This window comes from Ursus maritimus, unplaced genomic scaffold (assembly GCF_017311325.1).
Source record: "Ursus maritimus isolate PB19 unplaced genomic scaffold, ASM1731132v1 scaffold_8, whole genome shotgun sequence".
NCBI classification, from domain to species: Eukaryota; Metazoa; Chordata; class Mammalia; order Carnivora; family Ursidae; genus Ursus; species Ursus maritimus.
In genome coordinates, this window is record NW_024426996.1 from 78,989,840 (window position 1) to 79,011,641 (window position 21,802).

Genomic DNA, 21,802 nt, shown 5'->3' on the forward strand with positions numbered 1-21,802 from the left:
AACGTTGCCCCCCAGGTGACTCATGTCTGGAGGGGTGTTTGGTTGTCACGGCTGGAGTCTGGGGGGCAGCTGGGGGTACTGGCATCTAACAGACCGAGGCCTCGGATGCAGCTGGAATCCCAAGTATGCATGGCAGCCCCTCCCCATGACAAAGAGCCATCACCCACGTGTGGACCCTTAGTACCCTGGCCTGGTACCTGTCAGACCCCGCTTCTGGGCTCTTCTAGTCGGCACTGGCCTTGGGCATATCCCATGACCTCTCTGACCTCAGTTTCACTGTCTGTAAAACAGTCACATGACTACTGAGTTAGCGCTTTTTCCTGGTGTTAATCCCGGCTGTGCGTGCACGCTGGCCTGTCCCACACAGGACAGAGGAGAAGGCTGCTGTCCTGCTCCTAATCCCTGGGGCTGGACTGGGCTGGGGCCAGGGACAGAGCCATGCCTCCACCTCAGGGAGGCTGGGCTGCGGGCTGACCCCCCTCCATTCCCTGCTTGTCCCAGCTCCCGGGAGTCGCAGGTGGGTCCCAGAGCCTGTGGGGAGTCAGCAAAGGGGGAGCCTGTGGTCTGAGCCCCGTCTGTCCCTGGGGGCAGCACCTGGCGAAGAGAAGGGGGTGCACACGGGTCTGTGCGTGTGTGTGCACGCGTATGTGTTGCGTGTGAGTGTGCGTGTATCATGTGTTGTGTGTGAGTTTGCGTGTATGTGCATACCGTGTGTGTACATATGCGTGTCCTGTATGAGTGTTGTGCACACGTGCAAGTGTGCATGTAAGTGTATCGTGTGTGCGAGTGTGCATATATGTGTATGTGTGTGATATAGGAATGGGTGTGTGCACACGTGCGTGTCTGTGGCATGTGTACACGTGTGTGTCATGTATGAGTGTTGTGTGTACGTGTGAGTGCTGTGTGAACGTTGTGTGTGTGTGTGCGCGTGTGCATGTGCGTGCAGCTGGTGGAAGAGGAACAGAGCAGAGCTGAGGCTGGTGGGGCCATGGGCCAGGCGGCTGGTGCACTTCCCCAATCCTGGGGGCCGGGGCGGGAGCCTGGGTGTTCCCTGGCCTCCATCTCAGTGCCGGGGGCGGGGGTGGAGGCGGTGTTTGCTGGACAGTGGCCAAGCGGGACCGGGCCTGGAGCCCGGCCAGGGAGGAGCTAACGATCAACGCGGGGCGCACTGGGCCTGCCTCTCTCCACCAGCCCCGCAGCGCAGGGAGGAAGTGTGGCAGGAAGCAGCGGGTGGTGGCGGCCGCTGTGCAGTCGGCCCGGCCGTGGGCGGCCACCGCCTGTTCTGGCTGGCTGAGACGGTCCATAGGGCCAGCCAACAAGGGGCCGGGAGCGGCCACGTGGGGCCTGCCATCCTGCTGCCCCCGCCGGGCCGGGAGCCACCTCTGAGGAGTGGGACGCAGGTATGGGGGGCGCCAGGGCGGGCGGGACGAGCACTGGCCCAGCAGGCATGGGCCGCGGAGCTGGGGCTTGCCGCGCGCGGTGCGATCTGAGCCTAGTCTGACAGGTTTCACTTTCTTGAAGACTCGTCTGGCATCTTGGGACGGTGGGGAGCAGAGCTGAAGTCTGGGGAGTCGGGAAGGCTGTGGGTGCCCGTGAGGACGCCGCAGCCAGCCCATGAAGCCCCTTGCTTCTGGGATCTTGCTTGACCCCACCTTCCTGCGGGTGCTCAGCGAGCGTGGGCCAGGGCCCGGACAAGGCTTGGAGCCTAGCCAGCAAGAAGGGAGTCCAAGTATCGGGGTTTCAAGTGAGGGAGTCCAAGTATCGGGGTTTCAAGTGGGCTCCTGCCCTGGGGAGGGGGTGCCACAAGACACCCCAGGGTGGCTCTGCAGGTCTGACCTGGCCACTCTGAGGTCACCATCCCTGGGCCTCATTTCCGTCCACTGGATGGGGATGCAGGGGCATCAGCCAGACAGCTGTAGGGGAGGATGTGGACCTAGGACTTGGCGATGCCAGGCCCTGCACTGGGTCTGTGCTCCCAGCACACCACTGAGACCCTTTCCTGGATTCCAGGGACCCCTCAGGAGCCCCAGGCCCCCCAGCTCTGTCTGTGGCAAAGCAGTGTTGGAGGGAGTTCATGGAGCTGGCTGCTGCTGGGGGCTGTGGCCGACCCCTTGGTGGGACGCAGGGTGCAGGCCGGTTAAGGACAGGTGCTCCAGGGCTGGACTCGGGCCCTCTGGGTTCGAATCCTGTCCGTGCTCCTAGCCGGGCCGAGTCCCTGCAGCAGCTTGCTGAGCCTGTGAAATGGGCACCGTGGCGCCCCCTCCCCCAGGTCATCAGGAAGACTAGATGGGCGTGCTTGGTTAGCCCCGCACCTTGGCTGTTCACGGGTGGTCAGCACCGCTCTCGGTGATAAGGACACATCCTGTAAGGGACATTACGTGCTCCCAATTGTCACAAAATACCGTGATGTGGGTGAGGTCGACCCTGCCTCCCAGCAGAGAAGGAGAAGGCATGGCGGTTAGAGGTGACCCAGTGTCCCGCGGCTCGGCACACTGGGGGGCTCACGACGATGGGAATTGGCTGCAGGGGAGGGTCCTTCCTGCCTCTTCCAGCTCCTGGGGCTCCAGGCACTCCCCGGCTCCTGGCTGCATCCCTCCGTCTGGCCTCTGTGGTCACGTGGCGCCCTCCCCGTGTCTGTCTGCATCCCTCCTCCTATGAGACACCGTCGCTGGATTAGGGTCCCCCATGCGGCGTGACTTCATCCTAACGGGTCAGAGCTGCGAAGACCCCATTTCCAAGTAAGGTCCCCTTCCGAGGTGCCAGGTGCATACGGGTCTGTTCTGGGGGGCACCGTTGACCCCAGTGCAGGGGTGACCAGACAACTCTCTGGAGGTGCTTCTTGGTGAAGTGGACAAGGTCTCCACGGGCCCACAAGGTATTGGTTCTGGACGAGCCCCGTGAGCACTGCGACCAGACCCCCAAACCTCTTCAGGGCAGGAGTGGTACCGCCGCCTCCTTTGTGGAGCCCGCGTTTATGAAGTGCCGGCTCGAGTCCTGGTGCACCGTCGGTTACTCCTTCGACCGCCTAGCGGGGCGGGCATGTTTGCTCTCACCCCTCCGGGGCACAGCGGGAGGCGTGGAGGGCTCTCCCGGCCCACTGACCCCACGGCTCTGTGCCCTGGCGCCAGGCCCCCTCCCCTGGGCCGGGTGCTGACCAGGCGCCCCCTGAGTTCATCCTAGATACGCTGAGCAAGGAGGGTGCAGGCTGGAAACAAGGGTCTCCTCTTGACGGTGAGCGGCGAGCAGCCCCTCAGGAGCCGGCCCAGCTGCGGGGGCTGTGGGGGCTGCGGGGCTGCGGGGTCCGGGAGCGGCGTCCGAGGCCGGAACTGGGCCTGGTTACAGGAGCTGTGCGCACAGACTGGCCCACTTCCTCATCTCCTGCTGGGATACGGAAGCCCCACACAGGATAGTCCCTGACGCCCGGCCTGCTCCGGCACAGCTGTCACTGGGCGGGGGGAGGGTCTTTGAGCCCAGGAAGCCTTTCCTTTCCTCCGGAAGCTGTCCCTGAGGCAGCAGGGAGCAGGCCCGTGGGGGCCCGGGACGCAGGCACGGATGGGCCAGTCCCAACCCCGGAGGGCGGAGGCGGGCAGGGCGAGAAGGTGCCACCGCACCCGGACCCGGGAGGGTCCTGCGAGATGCCCGGCTGCAGGGGCCCCTGCTGCACCTAGGCTGGGGGGAACGTGACCTGGCCAGGTGGGGTGGGAGGCTCCGACCCCTGTGTGGGCTTCAGAAGGGAAGACAAGAGAGATGGCAGGCTGGCCTCACAGCCGTTGAGCATCCTGGTCCTGACACCCAGCTGTGGCCGGCAGAGTGTGGGAGCTGCGAGGGCGGGGATCCATGGGGGAAGCCAGGAGGGAAAGCATCATCGGGCTGGGGCTCGGCTGGGGGCCGGGGAGGGCCGCCAGCACACGGAGCTGTGTCCGAAAGATGGTGGGGGTCTTCATGCTTTACGAGGATGGGGACGGCACAGGGACCAGGGAGCAGGGCGTGTGGGGCTCCAGGGCCTGAATGACATGTAAGCCATGTGACCAGGAGAAGGTTCTGGACATCTGCAGTTCACACTCGGCTTCTTGACCTAGAACAGGGAGCAGCCCCTGCCTGCCCGCTCCTCCTCGGGCCGGGCGGCTCCGCTGGAGAGGAGAGGGGCTGCCTAGCCGAGCCGCGTGCGGGGTACCCTTCGTGCTCCTTGGGGTCAGGTGCCTCCTTCCCCCCACCCGCCAGGCTGTGCCCCTGACCCTCAGGGGAGGTTCCAGGTGGGACTCGGGTCCCAGTTGGGGGTGGGGGGTTAGGGGCTCCTGGAGACATCACTTCTGCAAGCCTTGTCGGCCTTGGGCTGCTGGCGGCTTGTGGGTCCCTCTGGAGGGGCAGACAGCCCACTTCGCCCCCGTTTCTCTGTAGTGAGGGGCTGTCTGGCACCAAGGCCACGGGAGGGGCACCAGAGTAATTCCTGCCAGAAACACGGGGGGCTGCTTCTGCAGCTCCCAGGGCCGCTCCCGCCTTTCTTTCTCTGTCTTGTCTTTTTCATTTGGATTGTAGAAGCAGTCCTGGCTTGCGATGGGCTGAAAAGCAGGCCTTGCCAATCCCCGGAAGTGATGACTCTAGACATTTAAGGGGAGGGTCTGAGGGCGCAGCAGCTGGGCGAAGCCCCTTGGCCCGAGGTTCCCCTGAGCCCCTGTCCAGGGAAACTGGGAGGTGAACTGGCTGCCTGTACCACAGGCTGAGCGGTGCCCCTGGGACGCCTGCTGGGGTCCAGTGCACGGAGGCTTTGGGGACCGGAGGACAGAGGTGACCTTGGCGTCTGGCTTCTCTGGCTCTGCCCCACCGTGCTGTTGGCAATGTATATGGCCACCTGTCAGCCCCTCTGCACACAGTACACACTGCCCCAGGGGCCTGCTGACTGCCCAGCCCCTTCCCCTCTCCTCCAGTGTTGCTCGTCAGGGAACTCGCCCTGGGACTAGCAGCGGTGCATGTAGGTGGTGTGTCTGAGGCTCTCTGGGGACCTGGGTCCATGGGAACAGCACCAGGGGCTGGTGGGGCCGTCCGGGCTCCGAGCTTCACATGGCTGCCCCTGAGCTCTGTCTGCCGTGGACTCCCTGCTCCCCAGCACCCACCAGGAAAGGGGGTGGGCCTGGAGGAAGCCTCGCTTGCTTCTTGGTTGGCACTGTTGTCCGGAGAGGGGGCGAGGGGGGGTGACTTCCTGTCTCTGTGTGCTCCGTGCAGAGGGAATTCCCACCGGCCTGTTCTGGGATTGGTTTGAAATCTCAGAGCTCAGGATCAGGGCTCAGGGAGGTCCGAAATGAGGGCGTTCCTTTGCTCGTGCGAGCTGGCAACGCTCTTGGAAGCTTTCTGTGTGAGCCCGGCCATTCGTCGTCCCCTCTGTTTCCTGAGGCTGGTCCCATTCCTGTGGCCACAGCAGGGGGTCTGCCCCCTCGGCCCGCCCCTCCTGCCACCCCATGTGTCCCATCTGAAAGGGGGACTCTGTGTTCTTCTGTGTCCTGATTGGTGACAAAGCCACAAGCCCAGGAGCACGGTCTGTCCATCTGTAACGGCCTCTCGTCTCTGACCCCAGGAAGGAGTGAGGCATAATGACCGCTCTTGGGTGGGGAGGCCCGAGGGCACCCCAGCCTGGGGAGCCGTCTCCCGTTCCGCTTCGTTCTGCCTCTGCCACTTCCTCCTTCCCTGCCGTCCACCACCTGCTTCCTTCCCTCCCTGGGCGGCCTGGAACCCAGCCCACTTCCTGACCCATGGGATGGGACGGCGTTCCGGGGGTCCTGCTGGAGCCCCGGCCTCTTCCGGTGGGCAAGGCAGAGCCCCCTGAACCAGCCCAAGCCTGATGGGGTGTTACAGGGAGCAACAGGATCTCCTGGGAACCCGAGACCAGATCACAGCGAGCTGGCACTTGTGGGAAACGGAACTAGATGGGTGTCTCCAGGAGGCTCTGTTCCGGCCCTAGCTGGACGGGACGTGTGGTGGGCTTGCTCACATCCAAGGCGCCAGGGTGTCCCCTGAGGACTTCTGCTCTGCTCCCCACATTTGTCCGGTGTTGGCAGGAATGTTCGCGTAGCCACGATGCGTCAGGCTCTGAGCTGCTTCCTAGGGGTCCTAGGTGGGAATCCCACCTGCCCGCACGGCTTCCAGCCCACGTCACTGGGTCAGCGCTGGCCCAGAGCTTGGGGAGAGCTTGTGGCAGGGGCTCGACGTAGCGGGAGAAGCGGTGGCAGACTGACTCAGGAGCAGAGCTCTGGACGATGTGCAGAGGCCTGGCTGGCAAAGGGGAGGCAATCCCTCCTCCTGACCCACCCCCTGTGCCAGTGTTCTCAGGCGCTGTGTTCCCGGGGAGGCCTCACTGCTGACCAGCACCCTGTCCTCTTCCCACAGCGCCCAGCGGGCATGCGGAGCCCCCGGCGCTGAGGCTGCTGCCGGGCATGGAGGGCCCAGCGGAGGCGGCCACGGAGGCGCCGGCCCCAAAGGGGAGAGGGCCCACGGCAGCGCCCTCTGGAGGCGGCGGTGGAGGCGGCCACAAGGTCCAGAGAGTGGCCGTGAGCTCATCGGTTGTCTGGGAGCGAGCAGGGCCCGAGGAGGCCACGGCTCTGGTCGGAGGCGGTGAGTACAAACAGCGCCGTCCACCCCGTTGTCCAGCCGCCCACGGACGGTGTGGTGTCTCTGCGGTCAGAGGGTGTGTGGAAACTGAATCCTGTGCCCAGTGAGTCGGTGTGAGAGACCAGGGCCCCACCCGTGTGTCCGCAGGAGCACACGTGTGTCCGTGATGAGGAAACCGGCAGCATGGCGAAGGGGGAGGGTCCAGGAAGTTCTGGAATGCCTGCCCCCACCCCCGATGAATTTAGGGCTCTGTTACAAACCCTTGAAGGCCCACAGTCCTGCTTCGTCCTCAGGACAGAAGCCCCTGGGATTGCTCAGAAGAGGGCATCCCTCGCTCCTCTGAGGAGACAAAAGAAGGCCACCGGGAGGGCACCAGTGACCAGCCAAGACCAGGCCAGGGCCTCTTCCTGGGGGGAGGAGGAGGAGCCCAGAGCCGTGGGCACTCGAGGCTGAGCCGGAAGCAAGGCTGGGGTCCCGTCGGAGACTTGGTGGATTCCCGATTGTCATGGCCAGTGCTTGACGGGGGCCTCAGTTTCCCCACTTGGAAACCTGAGGGGTGGCCTGCGTGATCTCATGGACCCCTCTCCCTACGTCTTTGGTCCCCTCCCTGTGCCCAGGACGGCCTGTGGCTCCTGCCTGTCCCCAGGCTCCCCTGGCCTCACATGTCTGCCCTCCTCCGGGTCACCTGTGGGGTCTGGGGCGTGGACGCAGGAGATGCTCGGCAGACACTTGAATGACCAGTGAGCGATGGAGGCATTGGGGGGGTGGAAACAGAGCTTCAGAAGGTCCATGGGGGAAGCTAGAGCACATTCATGCCTGTTGCCTTGGGCCTTCTGGGTGTGAGGGAGATGGGGAAGGCCGGGGGCCCCAGGGGTGTCGACTCACGATGGGCGGTGGTTCTGCAGTCAGACAACTGCCTGGCCAGTGGAGGCCTGAGCTGCCACTCAGTTCCAAAGCCTGTCGTCCGTGCCGGCCCCCGTGGGCGTCCCCTCCTCTGGCCCCTGCACTCTGGGGTGTCTCGATAATCCGGCCAGGCTGTGAGCTGCACCCGAGCCAGCTCCCGAGGCCGAGCGGGCACGTGTCCCCCTTGGTGAGCGGTGCAGACGGACCAGGAGGCTGCCCTGTCTGCCCCAGCCCCAGGGTTCCTTCTGGGCTGCCCCCTTCCCTCTGTGGTCAGCAGGACTATGGCCCCCAAGCACGTCCACGTCCTCGTCCCCAGACATGTAGCAGAAGTGATTTTGCAGATGGGTTCAGTGGGAATCCTAAGACGGGAAGACAAGCCCAGGGTCAGAATCGGAGACATTGAAGTTGCCTGGCTCTTGGCTCAGAAGGTGGAGAAAGAGCTGCTGGCCGAGGCCGCGGGCGGGTGCGGGCAGGCACCTCTGGGAGCTGGAGACAGACTACCCCGCGGAGCCTCCTGGAGGTTCAAGCTCTGCTGACGCCTTGGTTTTAGCAGCGAGATCTTTCCAGACTCAGCCCAGCAACGCAGTAGCCGGTGCTGTTTTCAGACGCCTCGAAGCTTGGGGCCGTCTTGTTAGGGCACAGGGAGAACCTCGCGCCCCCTCTGCCCTCCTTGGGCTTTTGTGACCTGGAGGCAGGGAACGCGGGGGGTCAGTGGTTTATAGGGGCGTAGACACACCTCTTTTCTTCCAGAAATATGGGGGCTTTGTGCCTGCACAGCCGAGAGTTGCCCGTTCTAACCTCGATCCCCAACCCTGCTCTGTTGCAGATGCCACGCCTCCCCCTGGCAGCTCCGCGCCGGGCGCTGGGAGCCCTCCCGGCCGGATGGGCACATACCCCACAGGTAGACAGCCGCGGGCGCCACAGGGTGTGGCCGGGTTCAGGGAATGTGGGGTCCCTGGACGTGCCCCCTTTCTTCCAGCCTCAGCCGACCCATGGCCTGCGGGTTCAGGAATATCTCGCCCCCAGACTTCCCGCTTGGGGATTGCTGTGGGGGTGGGGAGGGTGCTGAAGTGCAGACGGCCAGGTCCCGCGCCCAGGCTCTGATTCGGTCCCGCTGGGGTATAGGGCCCAGGACTCTGCATTTCCACGTGGGGCCTGAAGGCTGGAGTTGACTGCCCCAGAGGCTGGGCCACGTGCAGGGAAGTGAGACTCTGGGGAGGGGTCACAGGTGGGACATGGTAAAACCAGACCAACCAGCCCACCATGTTGTGGGGGCGCAGAGGCAGGGGCAGGGCCCTTGGGAGAGGCGGCCGGGATCTGTGTCTGGAGAGGGTCTCCAAGGATTAGGGGACTCTGCAGGGCTCAGAGGAGGGGAGGAAGCCCTGGATGGCAGAGGGAGACGGGGCGGTGAGAAGCCCCCGACCCCTGAGACCCCACTCCCGGCCCCCAGCGGTGGCGGCACAGAAACCCCGGTGTTGTTGGCAGTTCACTTTGTGCTGACACCCGCCTGTCCTCCGACGTTCCTTCCGGGGGGCCGGCGCTGCCTGTGGTCACTCACGGTGACCAGGGGGTGTTGAGCAAGCGGCAGATTATTTGAGGTCTGAAAATGCCACCCGGCCTCTTATGGGCGTAGGAGGCGTTACATCTCAGAACCAGTTGTGAAATGTTGGGCATGCTTCCTGCTGGGGGAGTGAGCCTGATGTCAGATTCCAGAGGTCCCCATGCTGCCCTCCTCTGCCCTCCCCAATCTGGTGCTTCCCTCCCCCCTCCCTTCTTCTCTTTCTCCCTCCCCCTTCCCCCTCTCTCTCCTCCTGCTTCCTCCCCCTTCTCCCATGTCCCCTCCACCCCTCTGGAGCAGCTCATGCTCTGGGGCTCTCAGGAGCACTGTTGGGAGGCCTCTTAGTGGGGCAGGGGTGGGGGCCGACAGGGGGCATTTAAGTGGAGATCTGAATTATAAGGCAGCCTGTCAGGCAGGCCAGGATTTGGTCTGGGAGAGAGTGCTCCGGGGGGAGGATGTGGTGAGTGCAAAGGCCCTGGGGCAGGGTTTGGGCATGCTTTGATGTGCTGGGGCAGCAGAGAGGCCCCAGGCTAGAGGGGAGGGAGAGAAGAGGTGATGGGCGGGGAGCAGGGCCAGAGGCTCCCGGCTGTGCTGGTGGGAAGGTGCAAAGGGCTTGCATCTTACTCTCCCCGAGGAGGAAAAGCCTGCAGTCGCGCTGTCCAATACAGGAGCCACACAATTTATGTGTACATTGAACTTAGATAAATTGAAAAATCTGGTTGCCACAGTGACACTGGCCACATTTCCAGAGCTCAAGGGCTCCATGTGGCTGGAGGTGACCTGGGAGGGTTGAGAGCGGGGCGTGCAGCCAGCCGGAGCTCACTGTAAGGGGACCCCCTGGCTCTCTGCAGACGGGAGGACTGCCTGGAGGGAGGGCCCGGGGCCGGACAGCTGCCCCAGGGAGACCTATGGGACCGGGGCCACCGGGAGGAGGGGCACGGTGGGTTTGGCCTGGTTTTGCCGTTCACCGGTGGACCGGGGGCTGTGTGGCGCAGGGAGGTGTCCTCGGTCTGAGCCGGGAGGGGGCTGGGGGCCCTTTGGGAAATGGGAACGAGGGGGAGGGGTCGGTTTAGGGGACAGGATGGTGAGTCCTGGGACGCCTGTGGGTGTCTGTGGGAGCTTGAATGCCCCTGTCTGGAGCTCGGGCGGGGGGGAGGGGTCGGGGCAGGAGGTTGCGGTAACTCTGTTGACTTTGCTGAGTGCTGGCTCCGTGCTGTCCCTCCCAGACCTGACCTTGCAGCTACTGGCCGTGCGGAGGAAGACGGGGCTGCCGGACCCCAGCCTGCAGCAGACCATGAGAAGCCAGCTCCGCCTGCTGGAAAATGACAGCCGGGAGGTGGCCCGTGCACTGGGGGTGAGCCTGGCTTCTCGGGGGGCCCAGGGAGGTGGGTGTAACCAGCCTACCTGAGCAAAGGTACAGGGGCTCCAAGCCTGAGAACAGGGACAGAGGACAGGGGTGGACCTAGGAGGAAGGCCCTTGGTGCCCAGGCCTCTGTCCCTGAGGGGCCAAGGCCACAAGAGGGGAGGACGTCCCTGGAACTCACCGTGTGGTGGCACTGTGTCTTGTCCCTGTCTCTTCTCCTGGATGTCTGGGTCAGGGAGCCACCGGTCACACCTGCAGTCCAGCCACACGTGGCCGACGGTGTCCCAGTGTCCCATCCCTTTCTCCGTGCTGCCCACCCTGCTGAGATTCTTAGTCTGTGTCATGGCAGTGGGAGGGACCGGTGGGTGCTGATCTTGTTCTTACGACGGAGCCGGGCCCCTGGTGCCCTCTGCACAGTGGACGCTACGGCAGGACGGTGGCCGAAGAGGGGGCTGGGCAGGGCGATCTCTCCATGACAGAGGTCCTGGGGCTTAGGGCTGGGCAGCCACTAGGTGACCTTGCAGTCAGCCCACCTGACCTTCGCCTCTGCGAACCCAGCTCCCTCAGCCACCTGTCGGGGTGCTTACTTGTCACCCCACAGACCCAATGTGTGGATCCTGCAAACGGCACGGGAGTGCCCGCCGGTGCTCCGCCGTGGGGTCGCCCTTGGTGAAGCAGGCAAGGGGCTGAATCCCAGCCGTGCCACGTACTGAGGGTCAGACCCCGGATAAGAAACGTGGCCTCAGTTTTCAGTCTGCCCAGCGGAGCCTAGAGGAGCACCCCTTCCCCAGCTCGCGTACCCCGTGCCGTACAAGTGCTGGTGTTCCGGTCATGCCCGATCCCCACGCGGAGCGTTCGTGGGATGGGAGAGGAGAGGGGGTGCCGCAGTTAGCACAGATACCTGCTGCGGGAAGGGCTGGGAGGCAAGGTTGGGCTGCGCAGGGCTGAGAGCCCCGCCTGGGCGGGGACCTGCTGCCGCAGCGGGCGAGGCCAGAGCATGGAGCCCGCGGGGGCTCTGGGAGGAGGCAGGGCTTCGCGCTGGCACTGGGGAGCCACGGCTTGACAGCCCCAGCCTCGGGCTGTAAGGCATCAGCTCTGTGCTTCCTTCCCTGCCTGGGTCACTTGTGCACAATGTTTCTGTCGTGCGGCGGTCAGAGGCCTAATCACCCCGCCCCGGACTGTTTCGTCCCTACAGGAGCTGTCGGCCAGGCTGCTGTCTATCCACAGTGACCAGGATCGGATCGTGGTGACCTTTAAGACTTTCGAGGAAATCTGGAAGTTCTCCACCTACCATGCTCTTGGTAAAGCGTCTGTCCCAGAGCTGGTTGTGGGCACTCCCCTTACAGGACACTTGCCCACACCGAGCACTTAATGTCATAAATCAGACTTCAGAGCAGGACCGCCCACAGGCCCCGGTGCAGCAGGGCTCGGCAGTTAGTGCCCATCCGCTCTCAGGGAGAGACGGTGTGACGGGGGCACAGAGGCGCAGGGTCTGTGCCGAGACGCAGGCCGCCTTCCGCGTTCCTTCCCGCGCCATGCTGCAGGTGGAGCTTTGCGCGGCCAGACCCCGAGGGAGGCTGAGCGCAGACCGGCTTATTTCCAGCCCCAACAGAGAGCTCCCTTTGTAAAGCACCCCCATCCATTGGGAGGCGTCTGTGGGGTCCGGCGGCGTCCTCTGGGGAGCCGTGCTCTGTCACCTGGGTCTGAGGGCTGAGAGAGTGGGAAACAAGAGTGACGGTGTCTTGAGCCTCTTATGGGGGCCTGTGCCAGCCCCAGCGCACGTGCTCTCCTTGAATGCTCTTGTCCCGTCTCCTGGATGAGGAGACTGAGGGTCATTCAAGTGACTTGTCCTCGTCCAAACTCGCCAGGGCACAGGGAAGTCCAGGGTGTTGCCCGTGGTCATGGCCAGTCCACGCGTAGCCTAGGCCGTTAGCCCTGGGGCCTGTCTGGGTTGTAGACGGGGCCGCAAGTCCCTGAGGCAGGACAGGGCTCCCCCAGTGCCGGGCCGTGAAGGCTTCCCTGCCTCCCTTTGGAGCCCATTGGTGACCCGGCCTGTCTGGCCCCCAGGCTTCACTCATCACTGCCTGGAAAACCTGCTCGTGGACCAGGCCTTCTGGCTGCTCTCGCCCAGCGAGGACGAGGAGACAGCCGTTCAAGTCCACGTGGACCAGCAGGCCTTGATGCTGACGCACGAGAGTCTTCTCGCCCAGGAAGGTGAGCGCTGCGTGGTGATGGTGACATTGGCCAGCTCCACGCTGTGCTGGGGACAGGTGGGGGAGGAGGGCCCTGGAGGCTCTGGCATGCGTGGTGAGACTGACAGGGGCCTCACGCAGGGAGGAGTACTTGGGGGGACCCTGGCTGTGAAATGCCCGGGCCCTGTCACTTTGCTCTTACGACCTGGTCGGGCCCCCAAGAAATAACCATGAAGGGGTTCTGCAAGCAGCACCCCACCCCGAGGTCCTGACGTGATACTGCTCTGAGTGCTAAGGTGGCCTCATCACCGCGTGCGAGTCTGCAGCAAATGGAACCCACAGCTGCCTTTCTTACCCTGGCCTCAGAGCAGAGGAGAGGAGGCCAGGCTCCCCGGGGTGGTCCCAGCAGACAGGAGCCCTGGGATCACAGGTTGGGCCCCTCAGACAGGGAAACTGAGGCCCTGGTTCTGAGCAGAGCCTGGGGCCACAGAGACCCTGCAGGACTGCCTTCACACACGTCACCTGGCAGGCCGGGGCCGGGGGGGGTCCCCCGGCAGAACATCCAGCCACACTGAAGGACACTCTCGGTCACTTTAAAGGTCCTTTCTTCATCCTGTGTCCTGACCACCGTGTGCGAGTGAAGAGCAGCCCCTGGGGTGCAGCGAGCGGCCCCCAGGCCCTCAGGCGTGCCTCGGGGGTCCCCCAGGGAGAGGCAGCCCCGGCAGTGGGCTCTTCTGCTCCTGGCCCCGGCACGTTGTCCGAGGAGGTGGCAGCAGCGGCCGCTCCAGAAACTTTGATTCCATTTCATCAGTAGGTACCGACCTTTGTTTCTCTGCTTCCTGCCCGTCCCACGTGTTGTCAGGCCTCTCAGAGACCCCCCCAGGCCCTGGCCCGCCTGCAGGGCAGAGGAGGTGGACGGGGCCCCTGACGGACCCGCGCGTGACCCTGTTCTGCTGCTTCCAATGTGCGGCGGTGGCAGGTCAGGCCAGCTTGGAGCTGCGTCTGCACGAGGACGCTGACGTTGCCCGGCAGGGCTGCCCGGGCAGGGGTGCGGCGTCGAGCTCCTACTTCATGTTCTGGCTCCTTACTACTCTAAGTAGGAAGCTCCGTGCCCAGCATGGAGCCCAGCGCGGGCTTGATCTTATGACCCTGAGATCAAGAGTCAGCCACTTAACCAATGGAGCCCCCCCAGGCGCCCCTACTCTGGCTTGTTCTGGAAAGCTTTTGAGGGAGCTAGCTGCATAATGTGTACCCACAGTAAGGAGGCACAAGGCAGATAAAGCCTGCGGAAGGCGAGGGCGGGTTGCATGTAAGTTCCTGCTCATGTGCTGAATGTGGGGTGTTAACTGGGCTTAGAGCTTCCTGGCAGCCAAAGCAAAGAGAGAAGCTCGATGACCTTCAGAATCTGTGAACTAACAGGCAGTGGATTAGCTTCTGTCCTGGGCAAATGGAGGGAGATCTCCCGGAATGCCAGCCTGGGGCAGGGCAGGAGGCACCGGGGCTGAGCAGCATGGGGCTCCCTATGGGCCGTGCCACATGTCAGGCCTGAAGGCCACCCCCGTGTGTGTGTGTGTGTTTGTGTGTGTGTGTGTGTGTGTGTGTGTGTGTGTAGTCAGGCAGGTGGTGGAATTTGCTTGGGTTCCTGGGGGCTGGTGACCTGTCTAGTTGACTCAGTTTGAACTTGCCCCACACCTGAAATCCTCTCTCATTCCACTCCAGGTGGGCTCTTCGGGTCCCCTGGGACCCCATCGACGACTCCGTGAGTGGACCTGTGACGTCGGACATCCCACTGATGGGTAAATACTTCCACTGGCCTTTCTTCCCTAGGAAAGAGGTGGGCAAAGTGGGGTGGGCACCAGCATTCTGGAAGCTTCTGTGCTCACCCTGAATCCTCCCCGAGCCAGAGGAGGTAGCTAGAATCCTCTCCACTTCCTGCTGCGATAGCCAAGGCACAGCCCAAGTGTTGCCCTCACAGACCGTCCATCAAGCAAGGCTTTCTCTGGCCACACAGTCAGTGCGCCGCGGGGCCCTTGCGGGGGGGCTAGGCACTAATGGAGGCTCTTGAGGCTTAGTTCTTAGGTCTTCTCTTGAAAAGATAGCATGAGCCTTTGGCTTGGGCTCCTGGATCAGTGCTCTCTGCTCTGCCCCGAGCTGGTTGCTGCAGGGATGGCCTCGTGCACCTGCTCAGTGAATATAAGGCCCCATGGGAGGGACCTGTGTTTACAGCTGCATCTGCCCTGGGCGGGCCCCAGCCTGGCCTTGCCAGGGTGGGACAGAGGAGAGATCCCTGGCCGTGGAGGTGGACGGCCCTGGGCCTCAGTTTCTCCTCCTCAGTGCCAGGTTAAGTGCCCCTCAGGGCACCACGAAAGGCCCAGCCTCTTGGGTGCATTGGCCACACTTCATTGCAACCCTGACCACCTGTTCCTGGCGGAGGGTCCCCCTGGGTCTGCCCCCAGCGCTGACCGTCTGACCTCCCTCTTGTAGCCACAGGCCTGGCCACGGCGGTGGCAGACTACCAGGGATCCGGGCCTGAAGAGATGACCTTCCGAAGCGGTGACGTCATCGAGATCCTGGGCGCCCAGGTGCCCGGCCTGCCCTGGTGCCTGGGCCGGCACACGGCCTCGGGCCAGGTCGGGTTTGTGCGGACGAGTCTCGTCAGTGTGCAGGGCCAAGTGTCTGAGTGAGTGGCTGAGGCCCTGTCCTGTCCCAAGCCTGCCCTTCCACCCCATGGGCAGCCTGGCACCCTCGACCTTGGCTGATGCCCCGGTGACAAGCCTGGCCGTGGTTCTGGACGGCGCTCCTTTCCCTGCCCCTCCCCCCGGCCACTGTCCGGGCCCGTTTCCCTCATCCCCGGAGGCTGGCGTCAGCTTCCTGTCTGGACCCCCGTGTTCTTCACCACGTGGGGCTGGGCAGGGGCTGTTCCCTGAAATCCAGTGTGGTCCGGGGACTGATGTGACAAAGCGCCACCCGCCAGGGACTGAGAAGAGCAGGGGGGCATTTCTGTCCCAGTTCTCGAGGCCACAAGTCCCAGATCATGGGTCACGGAGCCACACTTTCCAGGAGGTGCCAGCAGAGGGGTGTTCCTGGGCTTGGGGCCGCGTCACCCCAGTCTCTGCTCTGTCCTCATGTGCCCCCCCACCCCTGTCCCCTTGGGTCCGTGGGTCCCTCTTCCTAGAAGGACACCAGTCTTTGGATTAGGGCCCACCTACTCCAGTGTGACTTCGTCCTAACTAATTACATCTGCAAAGACCCTTTATTGAATAAGGTCACCTGAGGTTCTAGGAGGACTTTGGATGAATTTGAGGGACACCATTCACCCCTGCGCACCATGCCACTCCCTTTCACAAAGCCCTTCGCAGACCCTGGGCCTGGCCTTCAAGGCCCCCCCATGACCCAGACCCTGGAGACTGCCCATGTCAGAGGCCGCGCCACTTGCCGTCAGAGCACCTTGGGTTCAGCCGTGCAGGTCTGTTCTCCTTCAGGAACGACTCTGTGGACATGTGCACCCCTGCGTGAGACATCGCCCCATCCTGGCCCTCCCATTTTCCTGGGGGCTCTCACTGGCCCCCAAGTCCCATATCCAATGGCTCGTCCTTGGGTGTGCTTCTCTCCCTGTGGGACCCCCTAGACCTGCTGATGACATGCCCGCCCCATCTGGGGAATTTGGAGCGTCCCCACTGTGTGGCCCCGGGAGGCAGCAGGGTGTCCCGGGAGAGCGGTCTGCGGGCACAGCTGTGCGCATCCTTTGGGGCCTTTCTGTTCTGGCCTTGAGCTTCCGTTGTGAAGACCTCAGTGAGGGAGCCCGGAGAAGGTGGGTGTATGGAAAGGCCTTCTCTGGGTCAGTCCCTGGGCCCCTGGGCCTGGCCTCCCACACACGTCTGCGGGGAACCCCCTGGCCCTGACATCCCGGGTCATTCACAGACCAGCACCTCCCAGACTGAGTCTCTGAGGCCGCTTTAGCGTTGCGAGTTTAAAGTCTGTTGCGCCTGCTGTCAGGAGTGGCCGGGAGCTGGCTGGCCGGGAGCTGACCAGCGTTTCCCAAAGTGTGTTCCCTCCCAGTGTTCTGTCACCAAATCGGCAGAGCTCCCGCGAGGTGGGGACGCCCCCCACATGCCTGACCGGCGGTCCGCGGGGATGCCCCCCACCAGGAGGGTGCTGAGAAGCCTGACCTTCTTTCCCTGTTTGAACGTGTTTCTGCCCTGACTTCACCTTCAGGACCCTCTCTCAGCCCTAGCAGCTGGTGTTCCTGGAACGCTGTCTGGGGACCCTCAGTCTAGACGCTTCCCGTCACGTCCAGGGCAGACCACAACTTCTGCATAGACGGCTGGGGTCTGTGTGACTTAAACCCACCCTGACCTTGCCCAGGGTCTGAGCTGGGATGGCTGTTGGATGAGCTCGTCCGTCCCCTCCCTGCCACCAGGGTGACGGGGCGGGTGGAGAAGGCCTAACGACCTTGCTCGCTCAGCACGTGTTGACTGGACACCCGTCCTATTCCAGACCCTGCGTTCTCATCCTTTGCTTAACGAACAACCCGGTGGCCACGAGTCTCTCCCCCTTTTATGGGCACGATTTCAGACTTAGGGAGAAGTTGCGAGGAGAGCATAGAATTGCCGTCGTCTCTTCACCCACATCGCCCAGATGTGAGCGTGTTGTGACCCTTGTTTCCCCCTTTCTCCTCGCGTATGAACCCCCGTGCGAGTTGGCTGTAACATGCTGCCCCCTTCCCGGTGAGCGGCGGGCGCGTCCCCGACACCGGGGCCCCCCCTGCGTCCCCTCGAGCAGGACACGACCCTGCTGCCAAACCGCGCTCTGCAGACCACACTCGGATCTTGCCGGTGTCCCAGTCATGCCCTCTAAACCCAGAGAAAATTCCAGACCACGTGGCACCGGCCTCGCTTCCTGAATCAGAGACAGTTCCTCTCCTTGCCCTTCGGAACGCCGCGTCCCTGAGGAGCACAGTCCTGTTGTTCCCGATGCCGTCTGAGCTTTTCTAACTTCTCAGAACAGCTCCTTCCGGTTTCGAGTGCTTTTCAGAGCTTCCTATTGTGCTGCTGATCTAGTCCTTTAGCCGCAGATCGCCTGTTCCTTCTCTCCCTGCTCTGCCTCCAGTTTCTCATCTCCCTGACTTGGCGCAGACCGTGCCGGTGTCAGTGGGGGGCACTGCGGGGAGCACCCGTGCAGGCTGAAAGAGGAGCCGCGGGGGCTCAGGACGCGAAGGGACTGATTCTGCCTGCAGTTGTCACCACCTGCCTTGCAGGGGAAGGGACATTTGAAGTGGGGCTTTGCAGGCTGTCTAGGAGCTCACCTTCCCAGGCTGCCGTGGCCCGCTGGGTCCGCAGCAGCCTCTCCAGCCCCTGGGCGTCTGTCTCCAGCCGGGCTGAGGCTGCCTTGAGGGCAGGATCTATTTTGTTTCTGTCCTTTGTCTTTGTCACCAGGCACAGAGCAGTTGTGAGGGGCCTGTTTGTCACATGAGAGAGTGGGTCTTCCTTAGGAAACGTGCTGTCTTAAATAAAGCACCTTCTTTTTTTCTAGGCTGGAAAATGTGATTTTTCTCAATGAGGAAGAAAGGTCATTCTTCAGCAACGAAGGACGCTTTTCTGAGGAGGACGCCAGGCAGCTCCTGAGCAGGGCGTCTGGCGCGGACGTCTGCACCGTGTACAGCCTGGGTAGGTGTGGGGGTGCCGGTGGTGGGCGCTGCTCCTCCTGTGCCTCCCACGGGCTGTGGGGACGTCACAGGATCTGCAGCTGGCCGCCCCCTCCAGCTGGATGCTCAGGACGGTTTTTGTGGGCAGATTGCCAGACAGACGGGAGGGCTTGGAGCCCGACCGCTTTCCCATGGGGCCGCACCGACTGGTGGCCACCAGTCCTGGGAGGCCCTGGGCTCTAGCTCGCCAGCGCCAGGCCTAGACGTGCTGCTGTTCCCTCGGTGGAGCGTGATGGTTCTGGCTTCCGTGCTGCTCACAGCAACCCCTGCCCGCCGTTTCCCTCCCAGCAGGCCCGGCTTCCTCCGTCAGGCCACAGAGTGAATGGATGCCAACCCCTGGGCACTTATAAGGGACCAGCAGATGCTGTGGCTGCCTCCGGGACTTCTAGGGGCAGCAGATGGGCCAGACTCAAAGAGGGGACAGAGTAAGGGGCAGGGAGATGCCCTCAAATGGCCCCGAGGCTCCCTGATACCTGAGGAGCGCTGGCCTGAGACCCTGTGGCCCGGGGCGGGGGTGGCATTCAGGCCTGGGGCTGGCCCGCTGCCCACGTGCCGCCTCTCCCACAGTCTGTGTGTGACTGTTCTCCCGCCACAAGATGCGGGGCCTGGCCGGGTGGCCTGACCAGTGGGGACGGGCTGGACCCCAAGGCTGCCGCCCCCTAAAGACAGTGCTGCTCCCTTTTGCCACATCGCCCGGTCCTCAGGGAAGACAGTGGCACGGGGGAGGTGCGGGGCGCGTCAGCGACAGAGGGAATGGCGCAGACCTGCTGGTTGCCTGCTGTGGCCGCGCCATGATAGCCCGTTCCTTCAGCCCGGGAGTGGAGGGGAATACACGTGTGTACACACGCACACACGTGCATGCACACACCACACATGACACATGTGCACACCTACACATCACACGTGTACACGTGCACACATCACACGCACACATACGCACACATGCACACACTTGCGCAATACCTACACATCGCATGTACACACCTATGCATCACACGTGCACACACATGTGCGCATACATACACACCACATGTATACACATGTGCACACCTGCACATGCACACACCTCACACGTGCACACATGTGCACACCTACACATCACACGTGCACACACATCACACGTGCACACACGTACACAGCACACGTGCACACATGTGCACACCTACACATCACACGTGCACATGCACACACATCACATGCACACACATCACACGTGCACACAAGTGCACACCTACACATCACACGTGCACACACATGCACACACATCACATGTGCACACATCACACGTGCACACATGTGCACACCTACACATCACACATGCACACGCCTACACAGCACACGTGCACACCTACACATCACACGTGCACATGCCTACACAGCACACGTGCACACACATCACATGTGCACACATGTGCACACCTACACATCACACGTGCACACACATCACATGTGCACACCTACACATCACACGTGCACACGCCTACACATCACACATGCACACACATCACACGTGCACACATCACACATGCACACCTACACATCACACATGCGCACGCATGCACACACATCACATGTGCACACACGTGCACACGCCTACACGTCACGTGTACACACGTGCGCACACACCTACACGTCACGCACACACACACTTGCATGCACACTGCTCGCGGCCTGTGTGCTGACACACGCTGCGGGAGCTTCTCACCGACAGTGGAGTTAAGTATTCTCGGGTCCCACATACTGGTTTCTCTTCCCAAACAGGCAAACTTAGATTTCAGCTTAGCGTATAAGGCTTAAGCCAGCCCGGCGGGGGATGTCTTCTTTTTTAGGAAGGCTGTCGGCACCTCTCAGTGTGTGGGGGGGAGCGTCCGGGGGTCCTCTTCCTCCGGGAGCCCCGGCGCTTCCCGCGAGCCCTCGCCTTTGTCATACCTGACTTCACAGCTCATACAACGTTTCCCAGCCAACTGCTAGCGTCAGCCCATTTTCAGGAGGTGGAAAGTGAGGCTTAGGGAGGGCCCAGCCCTGGCATGAGGAAGGTGGGGGCGCAGGTGGAGTTTCTCCTGTTCTCCGGGAGAGCCCGTGAGATGGAGGGCTGCCCCTGGTGTGGAGCGCACTCCTGTTCCCAGAGCGGTGGTGGCAGAAGCCCGCGGCCTCTGGGGAGGGTAGGAGCAGGGCAGAGCCTGCAAGATGGGGATCCTCAGCCCCTTGACCGGAGGATCCCCAGCCCCACTGCCACTCAGGCTGCTGGAATATTCCTGTCCTGGCACCACCCCTCCTGACATGGCCCCTCCCAGAAGTGCTGGCCGAGGGTGACACTTCTCTTCTCTCCAATTTCAGACAGATTAGAAGAAGCTGAGTTTGAACAGCTTGAAGAACAAGGTAGGTGCTTCCCACAGGGCAGAGTTCCTGTGGGGACGGGGCAGGGCCTCAGGGGATGATGCCAGGCAGGGGCTGCAGAGCTGGGTACAGATGGGTGCTGGGCGGGGACCTCACACCTCCGTGGGGGAGGGGAGGTGGGTAGGGCGTCCTGCCCTGCAGGGAAGGTGGATGGGGTAAAGGTGACGCTACCCCCTGCTGGTGTGGTGGGTCCCCCGTGAACACGCCAGCCCTCCAGCAAAGTGGGGCATCTCCTCCATTGTCTGAGCCATGCCTGGCCCCCCTGCTCTGTCTCCAGCAAAGTGGGGCGTCTCCTCCATTGTCTGAGCCATGCCTGGCCCTCCTGCCCTGTCCCCAGCAAAGTGGGGTGTCTCTGCCATTGTCCGAGCCATGCCTGGCCCCCCTGCTCTGTCTCCAGCAAAGTGGGGCGTCTCCTCCATTGTCTGAGCCATGCCTGGCCCTCCTGCCCTGTCCCCAGCAAAGTGGGGTGTCTCCGCCATTTTCCGAGCCATGCCTCGCCCCCCTGCTCTGTCCCCAGCAAAGTGGGGCGTCTCCTCCATTGTCCGAGACATGCCTGGCCCCCTGCCCTGTCTCCAGCAAAGTGGGGCATCTCTTCCATTGTCTGAGCCATGCCTGGCCCCCCGCTCTGTCCCCAGCAGAGTGGGGTGTCTCCTCCATTGTCCGAGCCATGCCTGACCATGGGTTCCTCTCTTGAAACCTAGACTAGCTGAAATTCTCTGCTTTGAGAGGGTAAAGGAGGTGCAGGGCCTGTATTTGGGGCTTTGTGCTGACAAAGGACCTGCCTCTTCTTCCCCTGGGAGCTGGTTAAGGGAGACCCCCTCCTCCCTCCACACCACCATCTCGTCCCCCCACAGAGGGTCTACGTCAGGGAGATCCTGGGGACTTGAATGCCTGAAGCCCCTTTGGGGTTCCCTGGGAATGGGGTCCACCTAGATGCAAATAGGGAAGGGTCACGTAGGGTACTGAACAAGGAAGGTTCCAGATATTCCAGGGCTATTCCTGGGCCCTCCCTGCAGCCCAGGGCTTGCTGAGTGAGGGGAGGCAGGACCTGCCGGGTTCGGCGGGGGGGGGGGGGGGGGGGGGGG

The 21,802-nt window shown here is 63.0% G+C and overlaps 1 protein-coding gene across 1 annotated transcript in view; it reads left to right on the top strand.

The window, feature by feature from the left end:
* The first annotated feature begins 1,269 nt into the window (after nucleotides 1–1,269).
* The window catches only part of SH3TC1 (SH3 domain and tetratricopeptide repeats 1), a 36,299-nt gene continuing 15,766 nt past the window's right edge, over nucleotides 1,270–21,802 (top strand). The window contains exons 1-11 of the mRNA XM_040625303.1: nucleotides 1,270–1,400; nucleotides 6,379–6,603; nucleotides 8,330–8,404; nucleotides 10,288–10,415; nucleotides 11,620–11,725; nucleotides 12,492–12,638; nucleotides 13,216–13,426; nucleotides 14,336–14,412; nucleotides 15,101–15,296; nucleotides 18,149–18,282; nucleotides 20,658–20,699. Coding sequence (XP_040481237.1) covers nucleotides 6,426–6,603; nucleotides 8,330–8,404; nucleotides 10,288–10,415; nucleotides 11,620–11,725; nucleotides 12,492–12,638; nucleotides 13,216–13,426; nucleotides 14,336–14,412; nucleotides 15,101–15,296; nucleotides 18,149–18,282; nucleotides 20,658–20,699 — 1,294 coding nt within the window. The 5' untranslated portion in view covers nucleotides 1,270–1,400; nucleotides 6,379–6,425. The remainder of the gene's footprint in view (nucleotides 1,401–6,378; nucleotides 6,604–8,329; nucleotides 8,405–10,287; nucleotides 10,416–11,619; nucleotides 11,726–12,491; nucleotides 12,639–13,215; nucleotides 13,427–14,335; nucleotides 14,413–15,100; nucleotides 15,297–18,148; nucleotides 18,283–20,657; nucleotides 20,700–21,802) is intronic.